Source organism: Dichotomopilus funicola, assembly GCF_033296635.1.
Source record: "Dichotomopilus funicola strain CBS 141.50 unplaced genomic scaffold C8A04scaffold_104, whole genome shotgun sequence".
NCBI lineage: Eukaryota > Fungi > Ascomycota > Sordariomycetes > Sordariales > Chaetomiaceae > Dichotomopilus > Dichotomopilus funicola.
Genome location: NW_026944125.1, coordinates 20336 through 44129, shown reverse-complemented (window position 1 = coordinate 44129; position 23794 = coordinate 20336). Strand labels below are relative to the sequence as shown.

The 23794-nt window shown below is 55.6% G+C and overlaps 8 protein-coding genes across 8 annotated transcripts; 6 read left to right on the top strand and 2 right to left on the bottom strand.

Annotated features, from left to right (window-relative positions):
• Positions 1 to 563: 563 nt before the first annotated feature.
• Positions 564 to 2420, top strand: C8A04DRAFT_32917 (uncharacterized protein; the record flags this gene model as incomplete). The annotated part of the gene is made up of 1 exon (XM_062782263.1): positions 564 to 2420. One exon carries the CDS (start codon positions 564 to 566, stop codon positions 2418 to 2420), a length of 1857 nt encoding a protein of 618 aa, XP_062632962.1.
• Positions 2421 to 2579: 159 nt separating this feature from the next.
• Positions 2580 to 4545, bottom strand: C8A04DRAFT_15712 (putative GMC oxidoreductase; the record flags this gene model as incomplete). Its single annotated transcript, XM_062778592.1, has 4 exons — positions 2580 to 2788; positions 2852 to 3480; positions 3551 to 4148; positions 4212 to 4545. The coding sequence occupies 4 exons, from the start codon at positions 4543 to 4545 to the stop codon at positions 2580 to 2582; spliced, it is 1770 nt and encodes a 589-aa protein (XP_062632961.1).
• A 1002-nt stretch (positions 4546 to 5547) lies between these two features.
• On the bottom strand, positions 5548 to 6019 carry C8A04DRAFT_32915 (Cyanovirin-N; the record flags this gene model as incomplete). Its single annotated transcript, XM_062782262.1, has 3 exons — positions 5548 to 5564; positions 5643 to 5825; positions 5887 to 6019. 3 exons carry the CDS (start codon positions 6017 to 6019, stop codon positions 5548 to 5550), a joined length of 333 nt encoding a protein of 110 aa, XP_062632960.1.
• A 2231-nt stretch (positions 6020 to 8250) lies between these two features.
• Positions 8251 to 9882, top strand: C8A04DRAFT_32914 (uncharacterized protein; the record flags this gene model as incomplete). Its single annotated transcript, XM_062782261.1, has 3 exons — positions 8251 to 8598; positions 8668 to 8916; positions 8974 to 9882. The coding sequence occupies 3 exons, from the start codon at positions 8251 to 8253 to the stop codon at positions 9880 to 9882; spliced, it is 1506 nt and encodes a 501-aa protein (XP_062632959.1).
• A 694-nt stretch (positions 9883 to 10576) lies between these two features.
• C8A04DRAFT_32913 (uncharacterized protein) lies at positions 10577 to 11552 on the top strand (the record flags this gene model as incomplete). Its single annotated transcript, XM_062782260.1, has 2 exons — positions 10577 to 10631; positions 10690 to 11552. 2 exons carry the CDS (start codon positions 10577 to 10579, stop codon positions 11550 to 11552), a joined length of 918 nt encoding a protein of 305 aa, XP_062632958.1.
• Positions 11553 to 12051: 499 nt separating this feature from the next.
• On the top strand, positions 12052 to 13590 carry C8A04DRAFT_32912 (uncharacterized protein; the record flags this gene model as incomplete). Its single annotated transcript, XM_062782259.1, has 3 exons — positions 12052 to 12233; positions 12293 to 12526; positions 12597 to 13590. The coding sequence occupies 3 exons, from the start codon at positions 12052 to 12054 to the stop codon at positions 13588 to 13590; spliced, it is 1410 nt and encodes a 469-aa protein (XP_062632957.1).
• Positions 13591 to 14183: 593 nt separating this feature from the next.
• C8A04DRAFT_40595 (putative chaperone protein) lies at positions 14184 to 15757 on the top strand (the record flags this gene model as incomplete). Its single annotated transcript, XM_062785000.1, has 3 exons — positions 14184 to 14271; positions 14400 to 14750; positions 14823 to 15757. 3 exons carry the CDS (start codon positions 14184 to 14186, stop codon positions 15755 to 15757), a joined length of 1374 nt encoding a protein of 457 aa, XP_062632956.1.
• Positions 15758 to 21577: 5820 nt separating this feature from the next.
• Positions 21578 to 23532, top strand: C8A04DRAFT_40594 (uncharacterized protein; the record flags this gene model as incomplete). The annotated part of the gene is made up of 3 exons (XM_062784999.1): positions 21578 to 21813; positions 21902 to 23023; positions 23085 to 23532. 3 exons carry the CDS (start codon positions 21578 to 21580, stop codon positions 23530 to 23532), a joined length of 1806 nt encoding a protein of 601 aa, XP_062632955.1.
• Positions 23533 to 23794: the final 262 nt, after the last annotated feature.

The following is a 23794-nucleotide window of genomic DNA, read 5'->3' as shown; positions in this document are numbered from 1 at the left end:
CCCACCGGTCGAACAAGAAGGCCGTTTGAATCCTTAACAATTCATGGTCAAGGCTACCATGACAGGCTGTTAAGAGGCACGCAAGTACCTGTAGTCAATTATCATAGGTACAGTTCGAAGACTACCTAAGGTACCTACCTAGGTACCTAATGATGCTGCTCAAACTCAACGGTAATTTTCAGGGCTCTCTCTTGTCCCCAATTGATTACCCCTGAAACTGGTTAACTCTTTGATATCACTAGAATCCAAACCCCATCGTCACAGTAATCCGTTGTATGCACCTCCGTTTAAAAGAAAGTCTCAGTTTCTTTCCCTTGAATCCAGTCCCACCATTTGTCTGATAATTAAATCCTGATTTCCTTTATTGAACATTTCCAGAACACCTAGTTACTAGAAGTTCCACAGATGCCGTTGCCAAGGTGGGGCAGCAACCCCGCGCCCAACTCAGGTACCTAACTTCCCGCAAACCCTCCCCTTGCTCCCGTTCACACCCCAACGCAGATTTGGTAGCATTCTCCCTAGCGCCTTGCAAACAACCCGATACAGACACCATACCTAAAACCATGTCTTCCCACAGCCTTCCCGAGGTGCTAATGAAAAAAGTCGACGAGTACGTCGACTCGCTCGCCCCGCAAATCCAACCCCGCATCGCCCAAGAACTCGAGTTGTTCCAAAAGAAAACAATCGATAGCCTGGAAGATCAGGTTGTCGACGCGTTTCGGTCTCTCTTCGATAAGGATGACCGAAAAACCTCCTCGGGCTCCGGCTCCGGCTCGCGCAGCCTTAACGACCGCGTCCCGGATTCCTACGGCGGCCAGTCTTTGCCGTTTGCCGACGAGATTGCAGGCCTCACGCGCGGGCTGAGCAACATTGCGGGCGACGCGGGCGATGACCTGCGGGATATCTTTAACTTGACCGAGGGCCGGGATGGCACGGGCGAGACGACTCGATCCCGAGGCGGGGGTGGGGAACAACGGCCCGCCGACAATTTCAAGGGGTTCTTCTCGGCTGCCGTACATGCTGTCCAGGACCATCTTGATGATAGGAAGGGGTCCGGTGGAGGCGGAGACGGGGGCTTTCAGCTGGACGGGTTGCTGGGCGTGATTAGCAACACAGTGAAGGAAGCGGCGCAGAACCCGGAAGAGAAGGCCCGAGTGATCAGCCCAGAGATCAAGGAGAAGGTTGGTGAGAAGCTTCGGCAGCAGCATGCGCCTATTGCGGAGCAGTTCACGCGGATCGCCCTGGATCATATCAAGCGCTGGTTGCGAGGAAACACGAGCAGTCGTGATCTAGGTGATGGTGTAAAGGGGGAGATTGAGGGCCAGGTGAAAGATCTAGTTAAAGGACTCGGCGGTCTGTTTAGGCACAAGAAGGAGCACAGCCAGGGAGGGTCGAGGGAGATTGGAGATCATGACGAACACGAGGAGCGAGACCGGGACCGGGGTGATGGGGAGGGCTCCGGCGGCGGGTTCTCCAAAATCATCAGCGAGAAGCTCAGCACAGGTCTTGCGAGAGTCCACCGGGAAGTTCGGCTTGAATTCCGAAAGATCCTTGGTGCCATTGAGAAGCAGCTCTTTGAGCTACTCCCAGACCAATTCCAGCGACCGCTCGAGAAGATTCTCGGCGGTAATCCCTTTGACTCCCAGCTGGACCGTGATGCCAAGTCGGGCGGACAGGCTGATCGTGGGTTCGGCGACGACATCAAAGCCAAGCTGCTGGACAAGATTCGCGGGCTCATCCGCAAGGTGCAGGAGACTCTCCGGGAGAGCATCCTGGGGGTTGTGAACGGCGGGCACCGCAAGTTTGAGAGCGAAAGCTGGGTGTTTGTACAAAACATGGTGGAGCAAAAGGTGCAAAAATACCTGCCCAAGGTCAAGATCACTGTGCCGGATGACATTGGCAATGAGGGTGTGAGTGTAGGAGCGCCGACTTCGAATGTGCAGCTTGGTGGCGGGCATCAGCCTGTGCCGGCCCAAGGAGGGCACGCCCCTCCAGCCCATCACCAATCTCCTCCCCAAAATCAGCCATCACACCAGGAGTACAAGCCCCCAGTCCACCAGCCGGAATACCAGCAGCAGCACGAATATCGCCCGCATGAAGAGCACCGACCGCAAGACTACCAGGCTCCTCAGCATTCCCAACAGGGCTATCGGCCTCAGGGAGAGTATCGGCCTCCTCAAGAGCATCGACCTCAGCAGTACCAGCAGGATCATCACCAGGAGTACCAACCGCAAGAGTATCGGCCTCAGGACTACGCAAGCCAGCCGGCATACCAGACCGGGCCGCCGCAAAACGAGAGCCATCACCAAGGGTATCAGTCAGGTCAGCACGGTGACTACCAAGGTGGTCATCAACAGGGTGGCTATCAACAAGGTGGCCACCAACAGGACCATCAGTATGGGCAGGGTCCACGGTACTGAGTGCAGACCAAGCAAGCTAGGGAACTGTTTCTTCACCTGGTTCTGTGAGAAAGGAGGGTAGCCCTATTACACAACGGTAGACCACACCCACAACGCGTTCTATTCACCAGCCTTCAATACTAATCACCCTTCCTTACTGATCAAGATATTGTGCTCTCATCACACGAGGCCCTTAATAATATCCGCCGCCCTCTCGGCCAGGCTGTACAGCGTCGCGGTCAAGTGCCCGCTCACCTGCGTGGGGATGACTGATGCATCGACAACCCTCACGTTGGCAGTTCCGTACACCCGCAGTTCCGCATCAACCACTCCGCCCAAGGCACGGGGAAGCATGGACGCGGATCCCGTCGGGTGGGAGTTGGCAATGACTTGTCTCCTTGTTAGCATTGTGTCGTGAGTGTGATCATAAACAGGGGAGGTTATCTGCGTACCTGTATTCTGCAAATACGCCCGCCACTCGGCATCCGTGGCATTTCTCGTAAACCCCGAGCCGTCCGAGATGACTGGGCCATCCACGTCCCCCTGGGTTTTAAGCGGTTCCGAGAACCAAAACTTTTCCACAAACTTGCCCGCTGCCACCAGAGTCAACAAGTCCAAGTCTGCCAGAAACAGCCGCGGATCGATAACGGGTGCGTTGATCTGGTCCATCGAGCCTAGGTGGACACTTCCGCGCGAAAAGGGGAACAACGTCCAGTAGTTGGACGCGAGGAGACCCCCCGGGGCAATCGCCAGCAGCACCTCGGCGATGGTGATGTTTTGCTGGAAGATCAGGTCGTGCTGATACCGGAGGAGCTTTTCGAGGGCACAGGTCGAGGGACCGCCCGGGCCCGAAGCGTCGGCGGCGGCTTGGGCCCAATGGGAGAGGTTCGCGCGAGATTCTGCTTCGATCGTGGGGAGTTCATCGCCAAATAGCTGGGCGGCGGTTAGGAAGGCGTGGTAGGCGCTGGCTGCGGAGGGCAGGTTGCCCGAGAACACGAGTATGTGCGCTGGCTGCTCGATCAAGTTCTCTCCCACGCCGGGGAGGTCGATTTGGGGGGTGATCCCGAGTGATTTGAGGGTTCTAACAATTAAGGATTAATTACCTAGTAATAGGGGATTGGAAAGGGGTAGGGTTCATGTTAATAACTCACCTCGAGTTGCCAACCCCTGAAGCTTCGAGAATAGGAGGACTTCTCAAGGACCCAGCGGAGAGAACAACCTCCTTTTTCGCGCCCAAGGTGGTCGACTCGCCGTTCTCATCAACAACCTCCACCCCAGACGCCACCAGCTTTCCCTTCCCCGCCTTGTCCGCCCATGTAATCCGCTTCACCGTCCCCCGGAGCACCTGCAGATTCGACCGGCCCTCCACGGGATGAAGATACGCCGTGGCCGAGTCCCATCTGACATTCAGCGCCGGATCCAGCGTCTGCGGGCCCATCCCAAACCCATGCACATCGCCGCGGTTGAGGTCCGGATTGTGCGCCACGCCTACAGTCGCCCACGTGTCGATCACCAGCGGCGCATACGACCCGTTCTCGAGCGCCGGAGTGTACCCCACGTGCAGCGGGCCCTTGAACCCGTGGTTCTGGCGCTGGTAGGTAGCACCTGCGGCCAGCTGCGAGTCTGTCGGGACGGTGTAGTTTTCGGATTTCTTGTAGTAAGCAAAGAGGCTATCCCAGTTCCATCCGGGGTTGCCTAGGGTTTCCCAGACGTCGAACTCTGCCTTGTTGCCGCGGATGTAGGTCATTCCTGATGACTGTTAGTGGCCTGTTCTTCCTCGGAAAACCAGAACCACAGGCCTTGTAACCTTACCGTTGATCGCGCTGGTTCCTCCCCAGGCCTTCCCGGCATGCATCGCAAACGGCCGGTTTCCGGCATGGGTCTGGTTGACCGACGCATATGCCCAGTCAAGCGGGCTGTTCAGGCCCGACCCGAACTCGGTGGATGTGACGTTGGGGTTGTTGCGCTGGTCGGTGCCCGCTTCGACAACGGCGACCGTGACGGACGGGTCCTCGGAGAGCCGGTTGGCAATCACCAGGCCGCTGGTTCCGGCGCCGACGATGATGTAGTCGAAACTTTGGTCCGGCGTTGTTGACGCGCTGGCCAGGGCCAAGGCTAGGAAGGGAAATCCAAAGAAGTGTTTCATCGTAGGCTTATGGCAGCTTTTACGGAATGAAGGGAATTACCACCGCATAATTTTCATGCGGCGGCGCCGTTACTCTAATCAACTTCTAGAATAGTCACTCAACCCTCCCGAAGTCCCCGCACCATGCATGATCCTAGGCGCTCTCGGGCCCGTCACCCCTGACCGGGCGTCTATCGGGTCCGATTCCAGCCTTCGCTTATTCACCTGGCAGCATGGATCAGTCCTTCACGTCGTATCGCTCGACCAGAAACCTGGATCCGGGGAAGGAGGATTGCACTACATAGTAGCATCGAAGCGACCCAGGACGACGTTGTCACGCGTGATGGCGTCGAATGAAGCGTGGACATATCAATGGTCAATGACTCAAACCCTTGATCACGCTCTGAGATCTCGAGAGACGGCCCGAGATGTCACCAGTACGCCGCAGTTCTGCAGGAGCGAGCCAAAATAGAAATAGAATTAGGAATGTCTAAGTCGGTTCGAGGACGTTGCGCGGACCGATGGATGGTAAAGGTTTGTGTAGACGATACGAACAAAAATGCCAGTGACAGGGGAGCCCGTTTCGCCACTTTCGCCAAAAGTAAGCTGTACACAGTAGTGCTTGGAGAGTCCGACCCCTTAACTGGCCTCGGTTCCGATTTAGCCTGAATTGGTTCGCTTCCGCAATCGATGTTCGGGGCCCAGAGGTGATTACGCTCCGATGACCGCGAATGAAGAAAGACGCAGCCGACAGGTTCAAGAACAAAACTGAAGAATAAAGTGAAATACAGTCTAGACCTGGACATGCACGGCGATCGCAGGGGACTCTGACAATAATAAATGGTGGTGAGTCCGAGAACTCGAGGCATATTGGGTGAACTATCATGTATAAAGATGGCGACTGGCCTGAACCCGTCTTGATGGCATTTGACTCCAGCCATAGTGGGAAATCAAGCCAAAATTGAAAGCAAAATAGTATCACCTGGGGCCGATCATTGGTCGTGCTGCTTCAAAGCCCAGCCCCTATATCGCGTTCCACTCTAAGCTTTTCGCGCTTCGAGTTAGTACCAAACTACGAATGATTACGTGACGGAAGACGTAGCCGGCGATTCACATACTAAAAACAAACTCGCCGTCGACATTCTCGATACGCTCCGAGAGGTTGATGTCGGCAGGATGATCCACGTCTCCGCTATCTTTCAAAAGGGCACGCAGAACTGGGACATTATCATCGCCCTCGAGAGAGAAAGAAATCTGAGAGGCGCTTCCGGCGAAGTCCACTCCCTCCCATTCGAATTTACCTAGAAGGAAAACATGTCACCATGTGTTCACTCTCAGACAGGGGTAGAAATACCAGCTCACCTTCGTTGTTGCCAATAACCGTGTTGAGGTCAAGTTCGGCATACTTCCATTCGTCATCCACACTCTGAAGGTCAGCCCGCAGAAGGTGACCGTCGTCAACACGGATATTTTGGGCTGTCCCAGAGAAAGACATGGTGGTTTTATTTGCCTTGTAGGAAATTTGAACTTGATAAGAAAGGGGTCGTGTCGTATGGGCACTAATTCAGGCAGGAAGGGAATGAGAGAGGGATTGACTAGAGAGTGCGGGATCCCCCTTCTCTATTTAACTCTCCCAGTTGGGTGGCTGTGAAGATTCTGTCCCTTACCAAGATCATAGCCAAGCCGCGTCATCAGCCTGCGGTGGGTTCAAAGGTTCAACAAGTGGTATCACAGGCGCAGGCCAAGAGCTCCAAGTGAGTCTGCGGCCGCTCCCAACCCTCCACTTTACATGCGGAGACCATGCCAAGTGCCGCATACCCGCCTTTGTGAGGATGAAAGATGGAAATGGTTGGGATGAGGAGGAGGGGGAAGCAGAGGGAGCCCAGGGCTTTGCGATCCGGTATACGCAAAAAGCCTGGTTCGTGTGACCATTTGCGATTTTCCTTTGAGGGCAGGCGCTTCGGGGGCATCGAAAGGGGATGATGTTTAGGTTTCCACCGTTTCCTGAGTCACGCAATGGCTCGATCGTCATTCAGAGGAGTTGCTGACATTTTGTCAAGAGGCGCACGCGACAAGACGGCCAACCAATAATCATCTAGCCGAGCTAACCGCATGTCACGATATGTGGTGCTGCGCAGGGTGCTTAGGTGGGGATATGTGCCCGTAAATATCGACAGGCCCGCTCGGCACGCGTCGAACGGTGGGGCTGGAGAAGGAAAGGTGCAGAACGGGAGGGGAAATGTATGTGGTTCGGCGTTAGTCATTGGCAGAAGAGCGATGGAAACCGAAATCCCGCGTTTCGCGATTCTCACGTTGAGACGAGTGAAGTTCTGGGCCAAGAGCCCATTATGGGGGTCAACTGCCTCTTCCGGGCTCGGCTTGTCTACCAGGGGCCAGCAGCATAGTCTACCTAAGAACCATGTCCCGCCAACGCATTCGTGCAACAGCAATCAGTTTCCGTGGATATTAGGTATGAAGAAATTTGGCAGTCTTAGGGTAGCAGGTGGAACGACGACGGATTGGAACGGTATGCCGGGATATAGTAGGCGACCCCTGGAGAATGATCAACGAACGATGCACTTCCAATGAAAGGCGTCCCAGTTACCTACGCAGCGGGGCACGTGATGTATTGTAGGTTCTGGAGTGCACGATTTCGGACATGACCAGGCCAAATCCAATCAGTTTGGCAAGAAATGATGGGCATTAACCAACTATAATCACACTTTCCGCCCCAGTCCTTCTTGGGAGCGGCCTGGTATAATTCCATCACAGTCCCGCAGGCCACACCAATCCGTATCTAAAGATTAGATTCATCAGATTGACTTTGCGGAGAGGACGGAGGGTCTTGGTAAGAACGCTCAAGACTCAAACAATAGTTGACTGCATTTAATTGCAAGTAGATGAAAAGAAAAACCTGCGACAACACGACCTTCCGGTCTGGCGTTTTTTTTCCCAAGCACCCAACACTTAACACCTTAATCAACAGTTAAAAAGGTCTGTTCAGGAAAATTTCGACCAAAAGTCTCGGTCCAAAACCTGGCAAGGGTTCTCCCGGACAAGACTCGCGGCGGTTTACTCTCCCGCGACCTGTCTCAAACACGTTTCCGTGCAAAACATCTCACACGCCCTTCCACCACATGTGTTGTCGATTTGCTTCGCCTTTGGGGTTGTTTGTCGGAGGTCCGGCATTCTCTCGCTGTGATGTGCGACCAACCCCCACACAAATGCCAAGACCCTTGCAAATCCCCAACCACCGGTCCGCCTATCCCGGCTGCCGATCATCCGCACTGTGTTCGGACCCTTACCCGAAAGACGCGATTTTGCCAATTCGGCCCCGCGCGGTGAGCCGGGACATGCCTGCCGCACGGTTGTTCTCGCCCAGCTGAACGCCGGGTAAGACAAAGCTATTCCCAGCCCAGCCGTGATGCGGGCTTCGGACCCTTGACGAAGGCCAATCCTCAGGCCCTGATACGGCGATCCGTGGATGATGGATGTGACAGAAATCTTTAGAGTTAGAGTGCAGGATGCAAAATAAAAGCCGCTGTCGTGATGGGCTACCTCGGGACAGGAGCAGGAAGAAGAATTCTTGGGTCTTTGCGTCTTGCCTCCCCGCCTTGCGTCCTTTTAGGACAAACCTTGACGCATTTCAAATCCGGAGATCCTCACACTTTTAGTTTTAGTTAACAGACCTGACCGACGCTTCCACATCCTGCCACGACCGCCACGATGAAGTCGACCAAAGCACAACCCCTAAAACAGATTCACGCCGTTTTCGGCCCACATGGCCACGCCATCTCCCAGTCCACAGACGCCGTCGCTTGTGGCCGGGAGCAGGACGTCCACGAGGCTCGCTTGCTGGAAATGTGCTCGGCGGAATTGTGGCCCAAGGGGTCGTATGAGCAAGCCTGTGCCCGGCCCATCCTGATGACGGAACACCACCAGCACCAGATGGAGAAGCTGCACGAGGCGTTAACGCTAGCAATCACGGACATCGTGGACAGGTGGTGGACTGACGATGCCGCGGCCTTTCCTCAGCGGATGCCGCTGACTGGAGTGGAAGAGGGGCTCTTGCAGGTACGCGCTCGCATGACATGACCTGGCTTGGAGGCGGCTCACTAACAATAGTTAATTCGTGTTAATTAGTGGATGGATGGCCAAGTCCCGCATAACCTGCCCGAGTTCCGGGAGGTCCTCGGCTCTTGGCGGCCCGACTTTCTCGTCGCAGATGGGCCCCATAACGAGTTGTACCCGACCGGGGAAGTCTTTTGTGTTACCGAGATTAACGCGCGGTTCTCCTTGAACGGCTATATGCACGAGGCGTATGGACAGCAGGCTCTTTTGGACCTTGGTATTGAACAGCGTGGCCTACAGGGGGCAACCGATCCGGCCAAGGTAGACGACACCCACCATGCTTGTTTTACGAGTGTCAAGATGCTAACGGGACATCAGCTTATCGGGGGACTGTGCAGCCTATTGCGGTTCGACCGGCCTCTCCACCTGCTCAAAGGCCAGGAGAAAGGAATCGACATCCACATGTTTGTCGAGTTCCTCCGTCGCCATCTGGGCATGCACGTGCGTATCATCGCGCCTGAAGACCTCCGTCTGGTGCCAGACAGCAGTGCTGTGCTGGGCTACAAACTCTGCTGTGCCGTCCGCGCTCCCGAGTACGCCCGTGGCGCTCTTCTGCAAGGCGGCTTGATGCTAGTAGACGGAGAAGTTGTCGAGGAAATCCACCAGGTCGGCCTGGAGCTGCACCAGCGTGAGCTTCTTGGGCTTCCAACCAAGATGCTGCGAGCCATCAGCCTTCGGTGTTTCAACGATTTGCGCACAGTGCTCCTAGTACACGACAAAAGGATGCTCGGGATCGTGCGGGAGGAACTTGGGTCGCTCGTCCGCCGGTCTGTTCTCAGCGAGGCCCAGGCCGACATCGTCCGCCATGGGGTTGCGGAAACCCTCCTGCCAGGCTCGGTTGAGGTGCAGGACCTACTACAACGCTCGCGGGCCTTCCCCGAACTGCGGAATGAGTTTCTCTTGAAGCCCATCCGGGGCGGCAAAGGAAGTGGCATCGTCTTTGGCGACGAAATGCAGGCTTCCGAGTGGATCTCGTGCCTGGAGAAGCTTGATACCGCCCAGATCACACCTGGGCGAGAGTCCCTGTTGATTCAGCGGCAGGTCAAGCAGCGCTTGTATGATGTGGTCCTCGGCCGGGATGGGAAACACACTCGGTATCCTCTCATCGGCACGTATCACGTTGTGCACGGCCAGCTGCTTGGCCTGGGGATTTGGCGAAGCAGTCCAGGGCGCATCACAGCCGTCAGCAACGGCGGTTCTTGGGTCTGCTCTGTGCTCCAGAATTAATGGTCTCATATTTCATCACAAATTGTACAAAAGAAAGCGTCGCTGTTGGAATTCACATCACCGAGATGTTTCTTCATGGCACCACAATACAAGCCAATCTCGTTCTTTCGGATACCCATCTTGATCTTCCGCTTCAGCTGTCTCCGGTGACACCATACACGACGTGTACCGCCGGTCTCTTGCCCTATTTGAGCACCAGCAGGCAAAGATGCGTGACGACCAACCCCTTGTGCATAACCCTAATGTAGCCCCTGTTTCGGAAACAAGCCCACTCATGTTGGTCCAGTCAGGGATGGCAGTCAGCCCATGTTGAAGTGAGTTCTTAGCGATTGGCCCGCGGCTCTTTGCCTTCACCGTGTCACAGCGCCCCGGCCCTTTGCACCCGGATCTTCACCCTGCCTTGTCTGGGCCCAGATATCCAGTTCAGATCCGGTGCGGGATGCAGATACAGCTGTGAAGGGATTTTCTTGGGTCCATCCATTTCTTCCCAAGCGTGCAGACCCCTGCCGGATCCGCTGTTCTTGAGAAGATAATTATTGTGCAGACTTCAGATCGACCTTCGTGGTTCACTGCAAATTCATTCCCCAATACCACACTACTCGCCAACTTGATAGATCCAAGTCCGATTGTCTCCTCGAGCTTACATCTCATACCGTCCACACAGAGGCCTGTTCATTCTCCGCAGTCCCTCAGGATGCATTCCATACTTCGCCCCTTAAAGCACGCCCGGGCTAGTGACCTCCTGACCCGTAAGAAAATTTCCCGGCTGGCATTGTTAGTGATTATCATACTGACACCCGCTTGTAGGCCAGGCCACTGCTCCTACCGTCTCGCATCTAAAGGTCAGCGGACTCGACTGCCTACACCAGCCCCATCACATCCACCAAGTCCAACAGCTCCTGCAGAAAACGGGGCTTGTAAAACTCAGCCTAGAGTTCTCCGACGACAGCAGTCGGTATCTTCAAGGCTTGATTGTGGGGTTGAGCCAGTTCCACGGCCACGGGCTTCCCATCGACCACAGCGCCTCCCAGGGCTGGTTCTGGGAAATCCGGCCGAGTGCCGCGCAATTCCAAAGTAACGGATGCCAGGCCCGATCCGAGACGATGGAGGAGTTCCCTTGGCACACAGACTGCAGCTACGAGGAGCATCCGCCGCAATATTTCGCATTACAGGTCCTCCAGCCGGACCAGCGCGGCGGCGGTCTCTTCTCGGCCCTTCACATCCAACACATCCTCGACCGGCTGTCCCCGGTTGCACGCGCAGCGCTCGGCCGTCCTGAGTTTCGCATTACCGTGCCCCCGGAGTTTGTGCGAGCGAGTAATAAGAGCCACATTATCGGCAGCATCCTCGCCATGAGTAGTAGCGACAGAGGCAGGGACGGCCACGGCGGAGTCGCGACCGGCAGGGTGACAATACGGTTCCGCGAGGACATCGTCACGGCCCTGACTTCGGAAGGCGCCCGAGCGGTGGAGGAACTCAAGACTGTCCTGATGAGCCCCGGGGCGCGTCGCGACACGCTCCATCTGCCGGCCGAGGACATGCCGCGTGGCTCGATCTTGGTGCTCGACAACCGACGCTGGCTACACGCGAGGAACGAAGTCAAGGATCCGGCGCGCCATCTCCGCCGGGTGAGATGGGACGCGAGAGCCTTCAGCTCAACAAAGCCCTAAAGGATGGAAAAAAAGGTGTGATGTTTCTGTGCGCGGGGGGGTTACGTAATTTTCTATCACTCAGTCCGGAAACCGGTTTTAGACGGCATGGCGCGTGAAGGCGGCTGCATGCTTTTGTCTCAACAATTCGCGCAATACATTTTGTCTCTCTTGTCTCACAAACCAAACACACAGAAAATGTGGTGATTGTTGTTGTCACGACGTCACGGGCAGCGATGGGCTGGCCCACCCCCTGGCCAAACACAGTTAGCAAAGTGGACCGTCCCGTCTTGGAGCCCAGCTGAAGCCGCAGATCGTTGCATTAGCGCCAGCTCAGCTCGCCTTGCTGGCCGGTTGATCGGCAAGGGCCGGGCACTGTGCGCCCGCCGCACTGTAGTGTACACTAATGTTCTTTGCTCGTTGCAAGTTGGCCGTCGGATTTTGCCTTGCCCATATGAACTCCCTGGACTCACTCGTCTTTTTGGTTCCCTGAGAGGGACGACGGGACGTATTCACCAAAATGAAGACCAGAGTGTATACGGTCCAGCAGGTCCTTGCAGCCGCAAAGACCCACCCCTTTTACACTCCTGGGGTCCAGTACCCTCCCGACCGTGATGCCGTCCAAAAGATCGTGGAATCCGGGAACCAGGGCCCGTCGGAGGCTTCCCTGAGTTCTTGGCCGTTGGCCACAAAGGATCAACTGTGAGTTCCGGAAACGAAAATCGCATATCGCCCGCCCGACTGACATCATATAACACCAGGTATCGAACTATCCGGCGCCTCGTGAGCGACACAAGCAGCACAAACACGTACCGAGATGGCTCCTACATCAGCATGACTGGCGGCAGTGGTGGCGGGCTTCCTATGCCCTTTGCCACGGACTCGTTCGAAAACCGCGAACAGCGAGCGCGGATGGGGGAATTCATCCGGTTGTGTGGCGTGATTGAACCTGGGGACTGGGTTCTGACCGTCCATACCTCAGGGGGTTTTTACCGGTAGGTTTGCTGGCCCAATTGTACCGTAATTGTAAACCAAAAAAAGGAATGACAGCTGACAACCCCCCAGCTCGTTGGATCTCATGGTGGAGATCTTGGAGAACGCGGGGGCCAGCGTCCTGCCGGCCGGGCATGCCATGTCGTTGGCGGAAGTTGTCGAGGCCCTGGTCCATTATCGCGTGAACGTCTTATCAGGAGACAGCAGCCAGATTGTACGCGTTTCTGGCATTATCGCGGGCCTCCCGGCTGAGGAGCGACAAAACGTGAAACTGACCAAGATTATATACACGTCCGAGCCCCTCACAGATGTCCAAAGGGCCTACATTCGCGAAGTCCTCGGCCCGATACAGGTGTACTCTGTGCTGGGGAGCTGCGAGGCTGGGCCCTGGGCCCTCAGCAATCCGGAGATTGGGCAGGCTTCAGCGTCCGAGGTCGCCGGCGCTGCCGACTTTGTATTTGATACTCGCACCATGCTCGTCGATATTCTGGACCCATCCGTTCTCGACAACGATGATGGCAGCGTCGCGGCGACAAGGGAGCCACTCCCGGATGGGAGCTTAGGTATCGTCGTACAAACCTCGTTACAGCGTCTGAAGAATCCCCTCGTGCGATACGTCACAGGCGACATTGGCTCGCTCCACCCTGTTCCAGAATCCGCAGTCGCCAAAGGAATCCCCGCCGAGGAAAGGCAGTACCTCCGCATTCTCCGCCTACACGGCCGCGACCGCCGCTTCAGCTTCAAGTGGTCTGGCGAATACTTGCAGTTCGACTGGCTCGCGGCTCTCTTGCAGACCAAGGAATGGCGGATTCTGCAGTGGCAAGTCGTTTTGGCCCAGCCTAAATCGTTTCCCGACCCGACGCTCGAAATCCGACTCCTTTTGCCCGCCTCGGTAGCTGAAACTGATATCGAGCCCGAGTCGAGGTTGGTGAAAGCGATCGAACAGTTTTGTGTCGTAACGCCGGGAAACCGCCACCTCTTCCAAATCAAAATCCTGACGGACCTCACCCAATTTGAGAGGAGCAGCACTGGGAGGAAGGTCATCAAATTTATTGATAGGACGTAATGTGAGCGTGTGAGGTGTTGGTCTACTCGGGTCATAATTAATTCGTACCTTACCTAGTTAATTAGGTACATTATCGATGATTTTGGTGCAAAGAAATACATAAATCGTCGATGGAATTTCAGTATCATGGAAACAACGGACTTTTGGCGTGCCGCTGTCTTGCGGCGATTGCCCATGCCGTCGGCCGAATCAGAGCATGGAAGCGCCTTCTAAATCCCCAATACGCCGATGTGTCCTTGAGGGGATTTGTGAGTATAAATCATAACGTTGATCAGTTGCTTGCATTTCGACATCACATGATGATTAGGATACTGTTTGTTTGTACGGAAACGGGACGGCGCAACTCTGGCGCATGGCCCCCACTTTTCCGAACCCCCACCACCCAGTTAAGTCAACCCCTGTCTGGAGCTTTCGCGGACCGCGTCTTGTTTCGCAACACCAACAACATCTCAAGAACAATTTCCTAGCTCGGCACCACCCGCAAAACTACGACGCCCACGTCTTTCCTTCCGCTGGCGAGCACATTCGGGGAGCATATGTCCAATTGCTACAGGTACAGCTTCGACGCTTTTCCAACAACATAGCTACCCACTATGGGGGCGCCACAGCTCGACACCCAGATTTTGGGAATCGTGTTCCAATCTCGACCAGATATTCTTACCGGCATCAAAAATGCAGCCGGTACGTACGCTGCATCGATCGGCATTCAATATTCATGCTCCACCTTCTCCGATCTAATCTCTCTGGTGTGGCTTTTGGAGGGTGAGAGCCACTTGTGCTCGTGAATTGCTGGCTAACGAGCTCCCCAGATACGCCGGCGCGCACCACACTGTTCAACGACATAGCTAGTTATGTGTACGAACGATTGAGTACTGCCGAGGGCGCAGACGGCCCTGCATCGAAGAGGAGACGAGTCGATATTACACAGTCAGTCACACAATCGAAGCCAAACGGACAAACACACGCCGACTCCCAGACCGCCGGTTCCCATCCCGAGGACGCCGCCGCCGACCCTGTCTTGCTCGAGATCAAGGACATATCGGTGTCAGCACCACAACGGAAGAAATACGACCTCTGCTTTACTAAACGCTTTTTATATGCGCGAGCGCCTGGGACGTCAGCCCCGGCCCAGGGCATTACATATCCCTGGAAAGACATCGGTTTGTGCCCCACGTCCGACCAATTCGCAACACTCTGGCGATGACACATCGTACCTAACTTATGGCGTTTAGAGCATGCATTTTATTTGCCAGTTCCCGACAAGGCCCAAGTCCAGCACAACTACGTCTTCTTCCCCCGTGGCAGTTCCTTGCCAACGTCAAAGCAGGCTGGTCCGTCGCTGGAGCCGCTGGTTCTGACCGTGCCTGCCACGGCACCGAAACCGGGGAGTATCGCCGGACAATCAGCCGCAGCCGCTGAGGCGGTCTCCGACACGTACAGCAGCCTGTTCCACTGGGCGTTGACAACGTCAATGCGCTCGGCCGGAAACCATGCATGCCAAATCGTGGCCGCAGATCCCAAATTATTCCACAGTGTCGCCCGCCAGCCGCACCGCCCCAATGAAAAGGCCGTCCACGTCAAGGGCTTCCGGGGCAGCAAGGACGGATTTCTTTTCTTTCTTCCCACCGGGATTCTGTGGGGCTTCAAAAAACCGCTCTTGTTTCTACCGCTGGATCGGATCGTGGCTGTCAGTTATACCAATGTCCTACGCACCACATTCAACATTGTCATTGAGCTGGATACAGATACCGTTGGGGAGGATATGCCAGGCATCGACAAGGAGATTGAGTTTGGCATGATCGACCAGGAGGATTACCAGGGGATTGACGAGACATACGTACGGCGCCACGGGCTTGCAGACCGGAGCATGGCTGAGCAGAGGAAGGCCAAGCGGGAACTGGCCGAGAACAACAAGCAGCCTGCTTCGGGAGACGCGTCCACTGCGGAGGCGGAGGCGACGGATGGTCTCACCGCGTTGGAGTTGGCGGAGCGCGAGGCCGAACAGCAGCTGCAGGATGAGGAAGACGAAATGGAGGAGGACTATGACCCCGGCAGCGAGGGGGAGAGTGAAGGTTCTGGGTCGAGTGATGAGGATGATGAGGATGACGAGGCGGCGGAAGAGGACGAAGGTGATGACGAGGATGAGACAGGGAATCTCGGGGATTAGGTGGCCCCGAAGCTCACTAGTCCTAGATTGAGGGAGAGAGTGCGCATAGATTGTAAGATATGATGATCGGGCTCGCGATGGCAGTGCTTCTCAGGTGTCTCCCCGGTTGTGTCCCGTGATGGCATGTATACGTTGGCTGCTAGTTGGAATACACTTTACGAAGCGCAATGAACCTCCAAGTGTAATCGCTCTGCTATCCTCTCGCGCATGAGAACATCGATCAATCCGATCAATACAAAGGCGTCGTTCCATTTCTTTCTTTTTTGTCGATTGTCAACGCTATTATTCATTCGTTTTCTTCATTCGTTTCTAGGGCCGTTTCAAGTTCGAGGCCATTCCGGAGAACAACACTCTTGAGGAAAAAGTCCCCGAGAGTTCCATCGATGTTTCTGACAAGGTCTGCTGACGAGTGGACGACTCAGATTTGATCGAAAACACTGCCTGCTTGATCAGCGGGCCCAGTTTAGGGGACCAATGCCCTAAAACGGAAGGGATTTGACGCTCCACACAAGGCAGTGTGTTTCCCCGCTTGCCCTTTTCGCGTCCTGAAAGGGTCTTTTCCCTAAGGGGGAACCCCCGTCGTGAAAGAGGGACACTGGCCGGAGTATTTTCCTATCGAAGGCTTGAAGTCCTGGGAAAGCATTGATGTCATCTCCGGTGGCCTCGGCCAAACAGCGCATGAAGCATCACGAGTAACAAACCCTTCCCAGAAAACAAAGAGAAGCCCGGGAATGGAAACACGGCAGGTCTGATTTGAGGATGAACGGTCCTGCATGGGAGCGTTGCTGCGTTACCCCGCAGTGCCGACAAGATTGCGGGGAAACTGGCGAAAAGAAGGTAGGAAGAAGCCGGTGAAGCGGTGAGAACCGGTTGGGCAGTCCACTGCACACTCGTAATGGACTGTGGAGTGGACACTACCTACCTACACGAAGCGAGCGGACGAAGTTCGTGAAGGTAAATTTGGCCAGGAAACGCATCCTGCATGGTTCATCCGCAAACAGGACCTCGTGACCGACAACCGACAGCCTTGCGAAGAGGGAGGAGGATGGAACACCGTGGGCGGTCTGATGAATCGTCCAGTCTCGGCCATGTTGGCGCCCCCGTTTGCTGAGAGCGACTGGTGGATCCGGAAAGGCGGTATCGGTTCGGATGAGACCAGGGCGCCACCCACTCATCGCCAAAAATGAACTATTCTAGAACCGGCAAGGGTACTCAGTCCCTACCGTAGGGCTGAATTGTTTCCCAGCCTGCATGATTGACCGTGCTGGAGTTGGTTGGCTTGGCTGGTTCCCTGGCGTTGCTGTCGGCGGCTCGCTGTGCCGACATGGGAGACCACTCCGCCTGGGAATCCCGCGCAGCGTGGGGCGAAACGGAAGGGCCGTGACGAAGCCTCTCGGTGGATTGTCGTTGAAGCAGGGGATTCGGCCAACAACTGTAATGCCTTTGGCATTCCCTGGTGGATTTGACCGAGTTGCTTCTGAGGCCTGCTTCCTCTCGCGTCTTCTTCATCACCAACGTCGCTCATTCGAAGGGCTACGAGGGTTTCACAACACGGCGCATTGTGGGTGCGGAATCTTCTTATCAAATAAATAAAATTACAATGAGACGCGTCTATGACTAGTGTACTGAGTGATCTTGGCCCTTTTCCCACGCTCCCACGCCGAAACGGAAACAAGAAGAGAGATGCTCGATCGATGCGGCCTTGCAGCGGGGCGATCGATCCGAACCCTGCTTCCCGTCAGCCCAACATGCCCGTTGCCACGAGAAAAATCTTGTTGGCTGGGGCTGTCGAGGTTGTCTCGGAAGCTCGATTTGCCGCCACCAGTCTTGCCGGTGGATGATCGCTCCATCAACCCAGCCCTTGGGCGGCCTGGTAGCCTGGCACACCGCTGGGATCTTTTTGGACTTTGCCAATGGAAACATAACACAGGTATGAGCTCTGGCTGAGAGCTGTTATCCCCTGTGCGATTCAAGGCCTACAAGTATTATGTACAGAAGTTACCTACCTTACATAGGTAGGTACTTTGCTTTTCGTCACAGGTATAAGCCTATCAGCTGGTTGCTCCCGCCGACCTCAATTTGTTGCTCAACTACGGTGGCTCGGTCGAGCATCGGTACAGGTGCAATCCCGTTAATACTAAGACGCACAGCCACCTCGGCAGATGGCCGGAGAGGAGTGATGGCAATGCTAGGCCAGGTGGAAATTGCTGATGATCAAATGCTAATGATCTGCACTACCAACCCGTTGTGTGACCCATCTACACGTGTATCGAGGACTCCTAGCAACACACCGAAATGGTCCTGAGGATGTCAGATGCGATGTGGTAAACCACTAAGACCACTAATACCTGTTGTATTCTTTGTTATGAAAGAGGGCACGATAATAGTCAGCTAATGTCACCCTTCCGCTGAATACTTTTACTTTCACTTTAACTATTATAAGAGACTCAAAGGATGTTCGCTAGGCAAGCCGTTTTAAAACAATTACCCTTAGATAGCGGGTGGGGTATTGCCGATAATAATATTATCACCAAAGATATCGCTCTGGACGAGCTGGTGCAACACATGATTAAAATAAACTTACGTTATTGCTTGGTATCAAGTGCTTCTGGTCGTCGCACGCTACGGCAGCGCCGACGAGGAGCTCGTACGAGTCTAATTAATATTTGAGCAATTTTAGGTTAGTCTTGATATATGTGATCCATTTACGGGATGTCGCCCCTCTATCTAAGTTCGATTCAAACGCAGGAGATCTACAAGAATTACGGAGCGATCGAATATGAAGCAGATCCCAGCTGGTGTCAGTAATTAGCGACTTGAATCACCCTTTGCCGAGGTCTGAGTCTGGAGGGGAGCAGTTCATTTTACAGCCCCCGACCTGGGGTAGATATAGCGCTTGATCTTGGGTTTCGCTTCGGATCATGGGCAATAAGGGGTTGGAAGAGACCGATTTAAGCGCCGTCAATGGCGCGACGAACCTTTACACAAGGACAAGGGCAGCGTCGTTGCTAATTAGCCCTATTCTGCGGGATTGTGGAGGTCGAGCCGCTTTGACTCTTCTTTGTCCTTAGGAAATAGGTTTCATACTCTCTCCCCCGGAGAAGGTCTCGTCAATGTTCTGGAAATGGCAGGGTGTTCCACAAGGTCCCTGGCGAGGGCACAAATGGTCGCTGGGTGGAGGTCATGTCATGCTGAACTCGTCCGGCGGACAGTCCACAAAGTACACTTGTAACTGTCGAAGCAGAAGGTGGACCGCAAGATCTGTCGGCGTTTTAGCAATTGCTGATTCGCTCGGCAGCATCCTGGCGTGCCCACCGAGAGCTCCATCAGCACGTGGATGGTGACCTCCCACTCGAGTCCGCCGCGCGAACTCTGTTGCCTTGGTACATATGTACGAATACCCATAAAGGTTAGCTGTTTCGAGCAGTGTGGTGTGACGTGAGAGGGTTTCCCCGCGAGGTTTTGGAACGGCAAAACAACAGGCTTGCTGAGTCATAACTCCAGAATTCCTGGAGTACACGACATTTGTGTGGGTGTCCATGCCAGCTTGGTGAATCCTGGCGCCGGTGGTCACCCCTTTTTTTTTCGCCCAGTAAGGCGACGGAAGGGTCGCACCCCGTTGGAGATTGGCTAGGCGCAAGCCGACAATACCCCACCCACCGCGCCAGGGCTCACGAGGCGCATCTGTTGATTCGAGGGGAGGTTTTGCCCCCAGCTGAGCCGGGTTGTTGGAGTGAGGTTTAGTTAGTATTTTTTGAGCTTGTTTTTAGTGGCTTCGGTCTGAGGAGGGTCGCTCTTTCGGTGATTGGGGCGGTCCTATGTCTTTTGCTATGTAATGATGTTCGTTTAGTTTTCGGTGATGTTTCTGCGACTCGGTCACCGTTGCTCGCGGAAGGGGGGCGGGAATGAAGCGGTCGGGGTTTATTCTTGATGAACCTCCACTAGGCCGAAAAGGCCGTCTGGCGGCCAACCCCCGCTCCTTCGTCGCCGGCGTTCACCCGTCATCCCTACCATTTTTCAAAGGGCTGACAGTGGGTTCCCAGGATCTCACGGAGTGGGTCAGCCCTTCAACCGTTCTGGATGACGCGACCTTCACCGCGATGCCATGCATGCATGGAGCCAATGGCGCTCAGCATGCGGAATCTGCAGCGTCGCTCTCTTTGCGAGTCCGCCAATGTGCGGCCCATCTTCCGCTGCAACCTGACTGGAACAGGGCCTCGTTTCCCTTTGGCCCTTGCCTTTCACTCACTGGACCATCTCCCATCATCCATGGAGCGAAGTGTACCCCGTTGTCCTGTTTCTGCTTCCCTTCCGCCCTCGCGTCTGCTCCCTTCCACGTTCCGCCTGTTCCGTGCTTCCACGCTCTGCCCCCGTTTCTTCGCCGCCACATCCCGCGCGGGCAGCCCGACGGCCAACGGGTTCTGGCTTTGATGTGTCCATGAGGTGGATCGGTGGTGCTGAGGTGGTGTGCACTGTGTGTCGGAAACAAGTTTGCCAGGGGCGGGGGTCTGGTAAGGCTCAACGGTTTAACCTGGAACAATTCCAGCTTTTGGCCGAGGGCGACCTTATTCTCCCCACTTTATGGGTGAGGTGGCAGCTCCTTGGAACTCGGATAATTCCTCAGGCGATCTCGCGGGTGAAGGGCCTGCTTACTAGCATTAATCGAAACTGGGAAATTCGGAGAGGAGACTCGCAGAGGCTGTAGCAGGAAGTTTCCGACCAGTGCAGTATTTTTTCCCACAGTGGGCGACATGGGAGTGGGGTAGGTAGAGGTGACCGGGGCGTCTCAGCGGGGGGTGCTCATTGCCGGCGGCCCCACATCCTACGGCGCTGGGCTGAGAATCACAGAATCCACTGGCTTTTGGCTGACAGGCCTCCTGACACCCGGCTGCTGACTGGTGGCATCCACCCGTCTGCCCACACGCCGCTCCACTGGGCTGCACTGCAACATCCCAAGCAGGCTCGCAGGGCAGCTCAAACCCACAACAATTTCCCCACCACCTGCCCTGCCTTTTTGCCTTCGTCCCAATGGCCTGGGTGCCTGGTCTCGCTGGGTGAGCTTTGTGGTCGCAGGAGGGCCCCCAGTCTGCGTTTTATTTTTCGGCCCTTTCCCCCGAGCGCATCGCGTTCATTTGTTGATTACTTGTAACCGACCGACCGCCGCCTTCCTTGCCTCCTTCCCGCTCGACGCTGCTCCGATTCGTCTTGAACCCATGCGTGGGGTGTTGTCGTTGCGAGCTGTTGCGCTGGGTTTCGCTGAGCCTGCAACCAATCCTCGGCCTCGAGCACGGCACCACCGGTTGCTGAGAGTTACTTGACCAGCTGAGAGCACCTCCGAGCGTCAAGACAGGCGCCAATTCTTCTCAGGAGCCAGCTTGCGGGGCGTCGCTTTCTGAGTTCGGCCCGGTCGGTGTGGTCTACTTCTCTCCAGCCACACAAAAGACTCTCGGGGCCTCGTCAGCGGCGGCGGTGGCAAGGGTTCGCCTTGCACTTCAGCTCGACTCTCTGCTCACAGCCTTGGTCGGGCCCGCCATCCACGGCTTGTCCTACGAAACTCATCTCTGGACAACATCGCTCGACCATTTCACTCGTCCGTTACCCCATTGCCACACCTTTTGACGCCCGGCTACCTCCAACACCACCATGGCCGCCATCCCCATCCAGGCGCCCTCACGGGGGTACGGGGGACGGGACATGAGCCCCAGCCCTCTCCCGTCGATATCAACCGACCGCGGGGAGACGCTCTCGCGTCCCTTCGGACCGCCAAGCCACCTTGCTCCGTTCGGCGACAACCTTTCCCCGTCTGCGGCCTCAAATCCCATGGCGATACGTGGAGTAGACCAGAGCAACGTCCCACCACCATTACCGCCTCCTCGCTTGGTTCCCGTGAACGGCCCTGTCGATCCCAAGGCCCAATTCCAATTCCGTGACAGCATGCGCCGGGATGAGTATGGCAGCTCCGACGCCGACTCGTTCGGCCACAGTTTCCGTCGCCGGGAACCTTCGTTCCGCAGCGACATCTCCGATGACGGGTATCACAGCTTTGACAGCATCAGGTAGGCTTTTTATTTATTTGTTTATTTCCCCCTTCCCCTTTCCCCCCATTGTTACCCGGTAATTAACATGCCGTCTTGGGCCGTGCAGGTCCGCCGGCTTCCCTTCACCATTTGGCCATCAAACGATGAAGAGCTTCCGACCGAGCGGAGACTCGATTGATAATTCTATGCTCGATAAACTGAACCGTCCTGCTCGCCGCCCGGGTCTGAGCGCCTCCGTGAACGACCTGCCCCGAAATCGCCCCCACCATGCCCAACTCACCACACTCTCCCTCCCTCACCGGACACGGCAGCCATTTCTCGAAGCGAATTTTACCAAATCCCCCGTGCCAATATCAGCCACATCGCCAATTGCCTCTCCTTTCGGTCATTATCCCCGAGGACTAAGTGACCACCGTTCACCGATCGCGGCAGAGGGCGGTGGCGATTACGATCGTTCCCCGCTCCCTCGCGTCCGGAGAATGCATAGCGGCTTTGCGGCGGATGAGGGCGTGCAGCCCGGTTATAACGGATACGACATGCGTGAGGACGAGACCGACTTTCCGATGGAGGAAACGACTCGGATGCGTAGCCTGGCGATCGAGGACCAATGGAGGGACCGAGATCGGGACTGGGATCGAGAGCGACAAAGGGACCAGGAGAAGGAAAAGGACCGAGAGTGTTACCAGCCAGGTCAGAAACGAAGGGCTTCTTCGCCCCCCAGCGACGACGCGTCTTTCGCTAGTGACATGCTGAGGAGGAGGGATGGCGGCTTGGTCTCTCGAGGCTCGCCAACACCACGGCTGCTGGTCATCCCCCAGCACCAGCACTCGGTTTCCAGTATTTCTTCCGCGAGTCGGAGCGGTAGTTTTGCAAGTAACCTCACCGCGAGCAGCATTACGAGTATGGGCTCCTTCGGACGCCGCTCGCCGGGCGGCTTGTCCCCAACTGATCCGATGAGCACGAGCACCAGCGCCTACCCACCGCCCAACAACACATCCACCTCCCCCCGTCTTTCGGCGGGTCCACCGGCCGGTGCGCCGTCGCCGCAACACCGGAACCCGGGTGAGCCGTTATTGCCAACGCAGATCACGCGCACTGTCGCATCGCCACGGAAGTTGGCAGAAATTCCAAAAAGCCACGGCGGGTTGGCTTCTAAGCTTAAGGGTCCTTACATGTGCGAATGTTGCCCAAAGAAACCCAAGAAGTTTGACTCAGAGGAAGAACTACGGTGTGTGACCTCCCGTGACGTGTATTTCGGGCTTTATCCTATCCTAACATCCTTTTTTTAGAGCCCATGAAGCCGAGAAACAGTACGAGTGTTCCTTTTGCGGAAATCGGTTCAAAAACAAGAACGAGGCGGAAAGACACCAAAACTCGTTACATGTTCGGCGTCACAGCTGGTCTTGTTCGGCATTGACAGGTTACGAGCGCGCATTTCACGACAGCACGACTCGCCCCGGCGAAGCCGACGTCTGTGGATATTGTGGGGAAGAGTTTCCTCGCAGCGGAAATAACAAGGGCACAGCGTGCGTGAACGAGCAGGATTGGGAGGATCGCGTCCGGCATCTCCAGGACGTACACAAATTTCGGGAGTGCAACTCGAGCAAGAAATTTTACCGGGCCGATCATTTCCGCCAACACCTCAAGCACAGCCATGCGGGCACGAGCGGGAAGTGGACAAACATGCTGGAAAACGCGTGTATGATGGAAGAGGAGCCCCCCGTTCCCACCAGATGAAAAGGCCTCCGATCAGAGCGGGGCACTTGACAGGGATCCCTCTGCGCCATTCAGGGTTTGAAGTCACGTGCCACGTTCAGACGTTTCTTCCTGGAGAGACAGACGTCATAAGGCCCATAACTGACCAAGCATAGCCAACCTGCAAGCATTGTTTTCCAATACATAAAATTCGAAGCTCATTTACGGCGGTGAAGTACCGCGACTCGACCGCTTCGGTAACAGTTTTGGGAAATTCTGCCCCGTTTTGACGGATCCCGAGTCG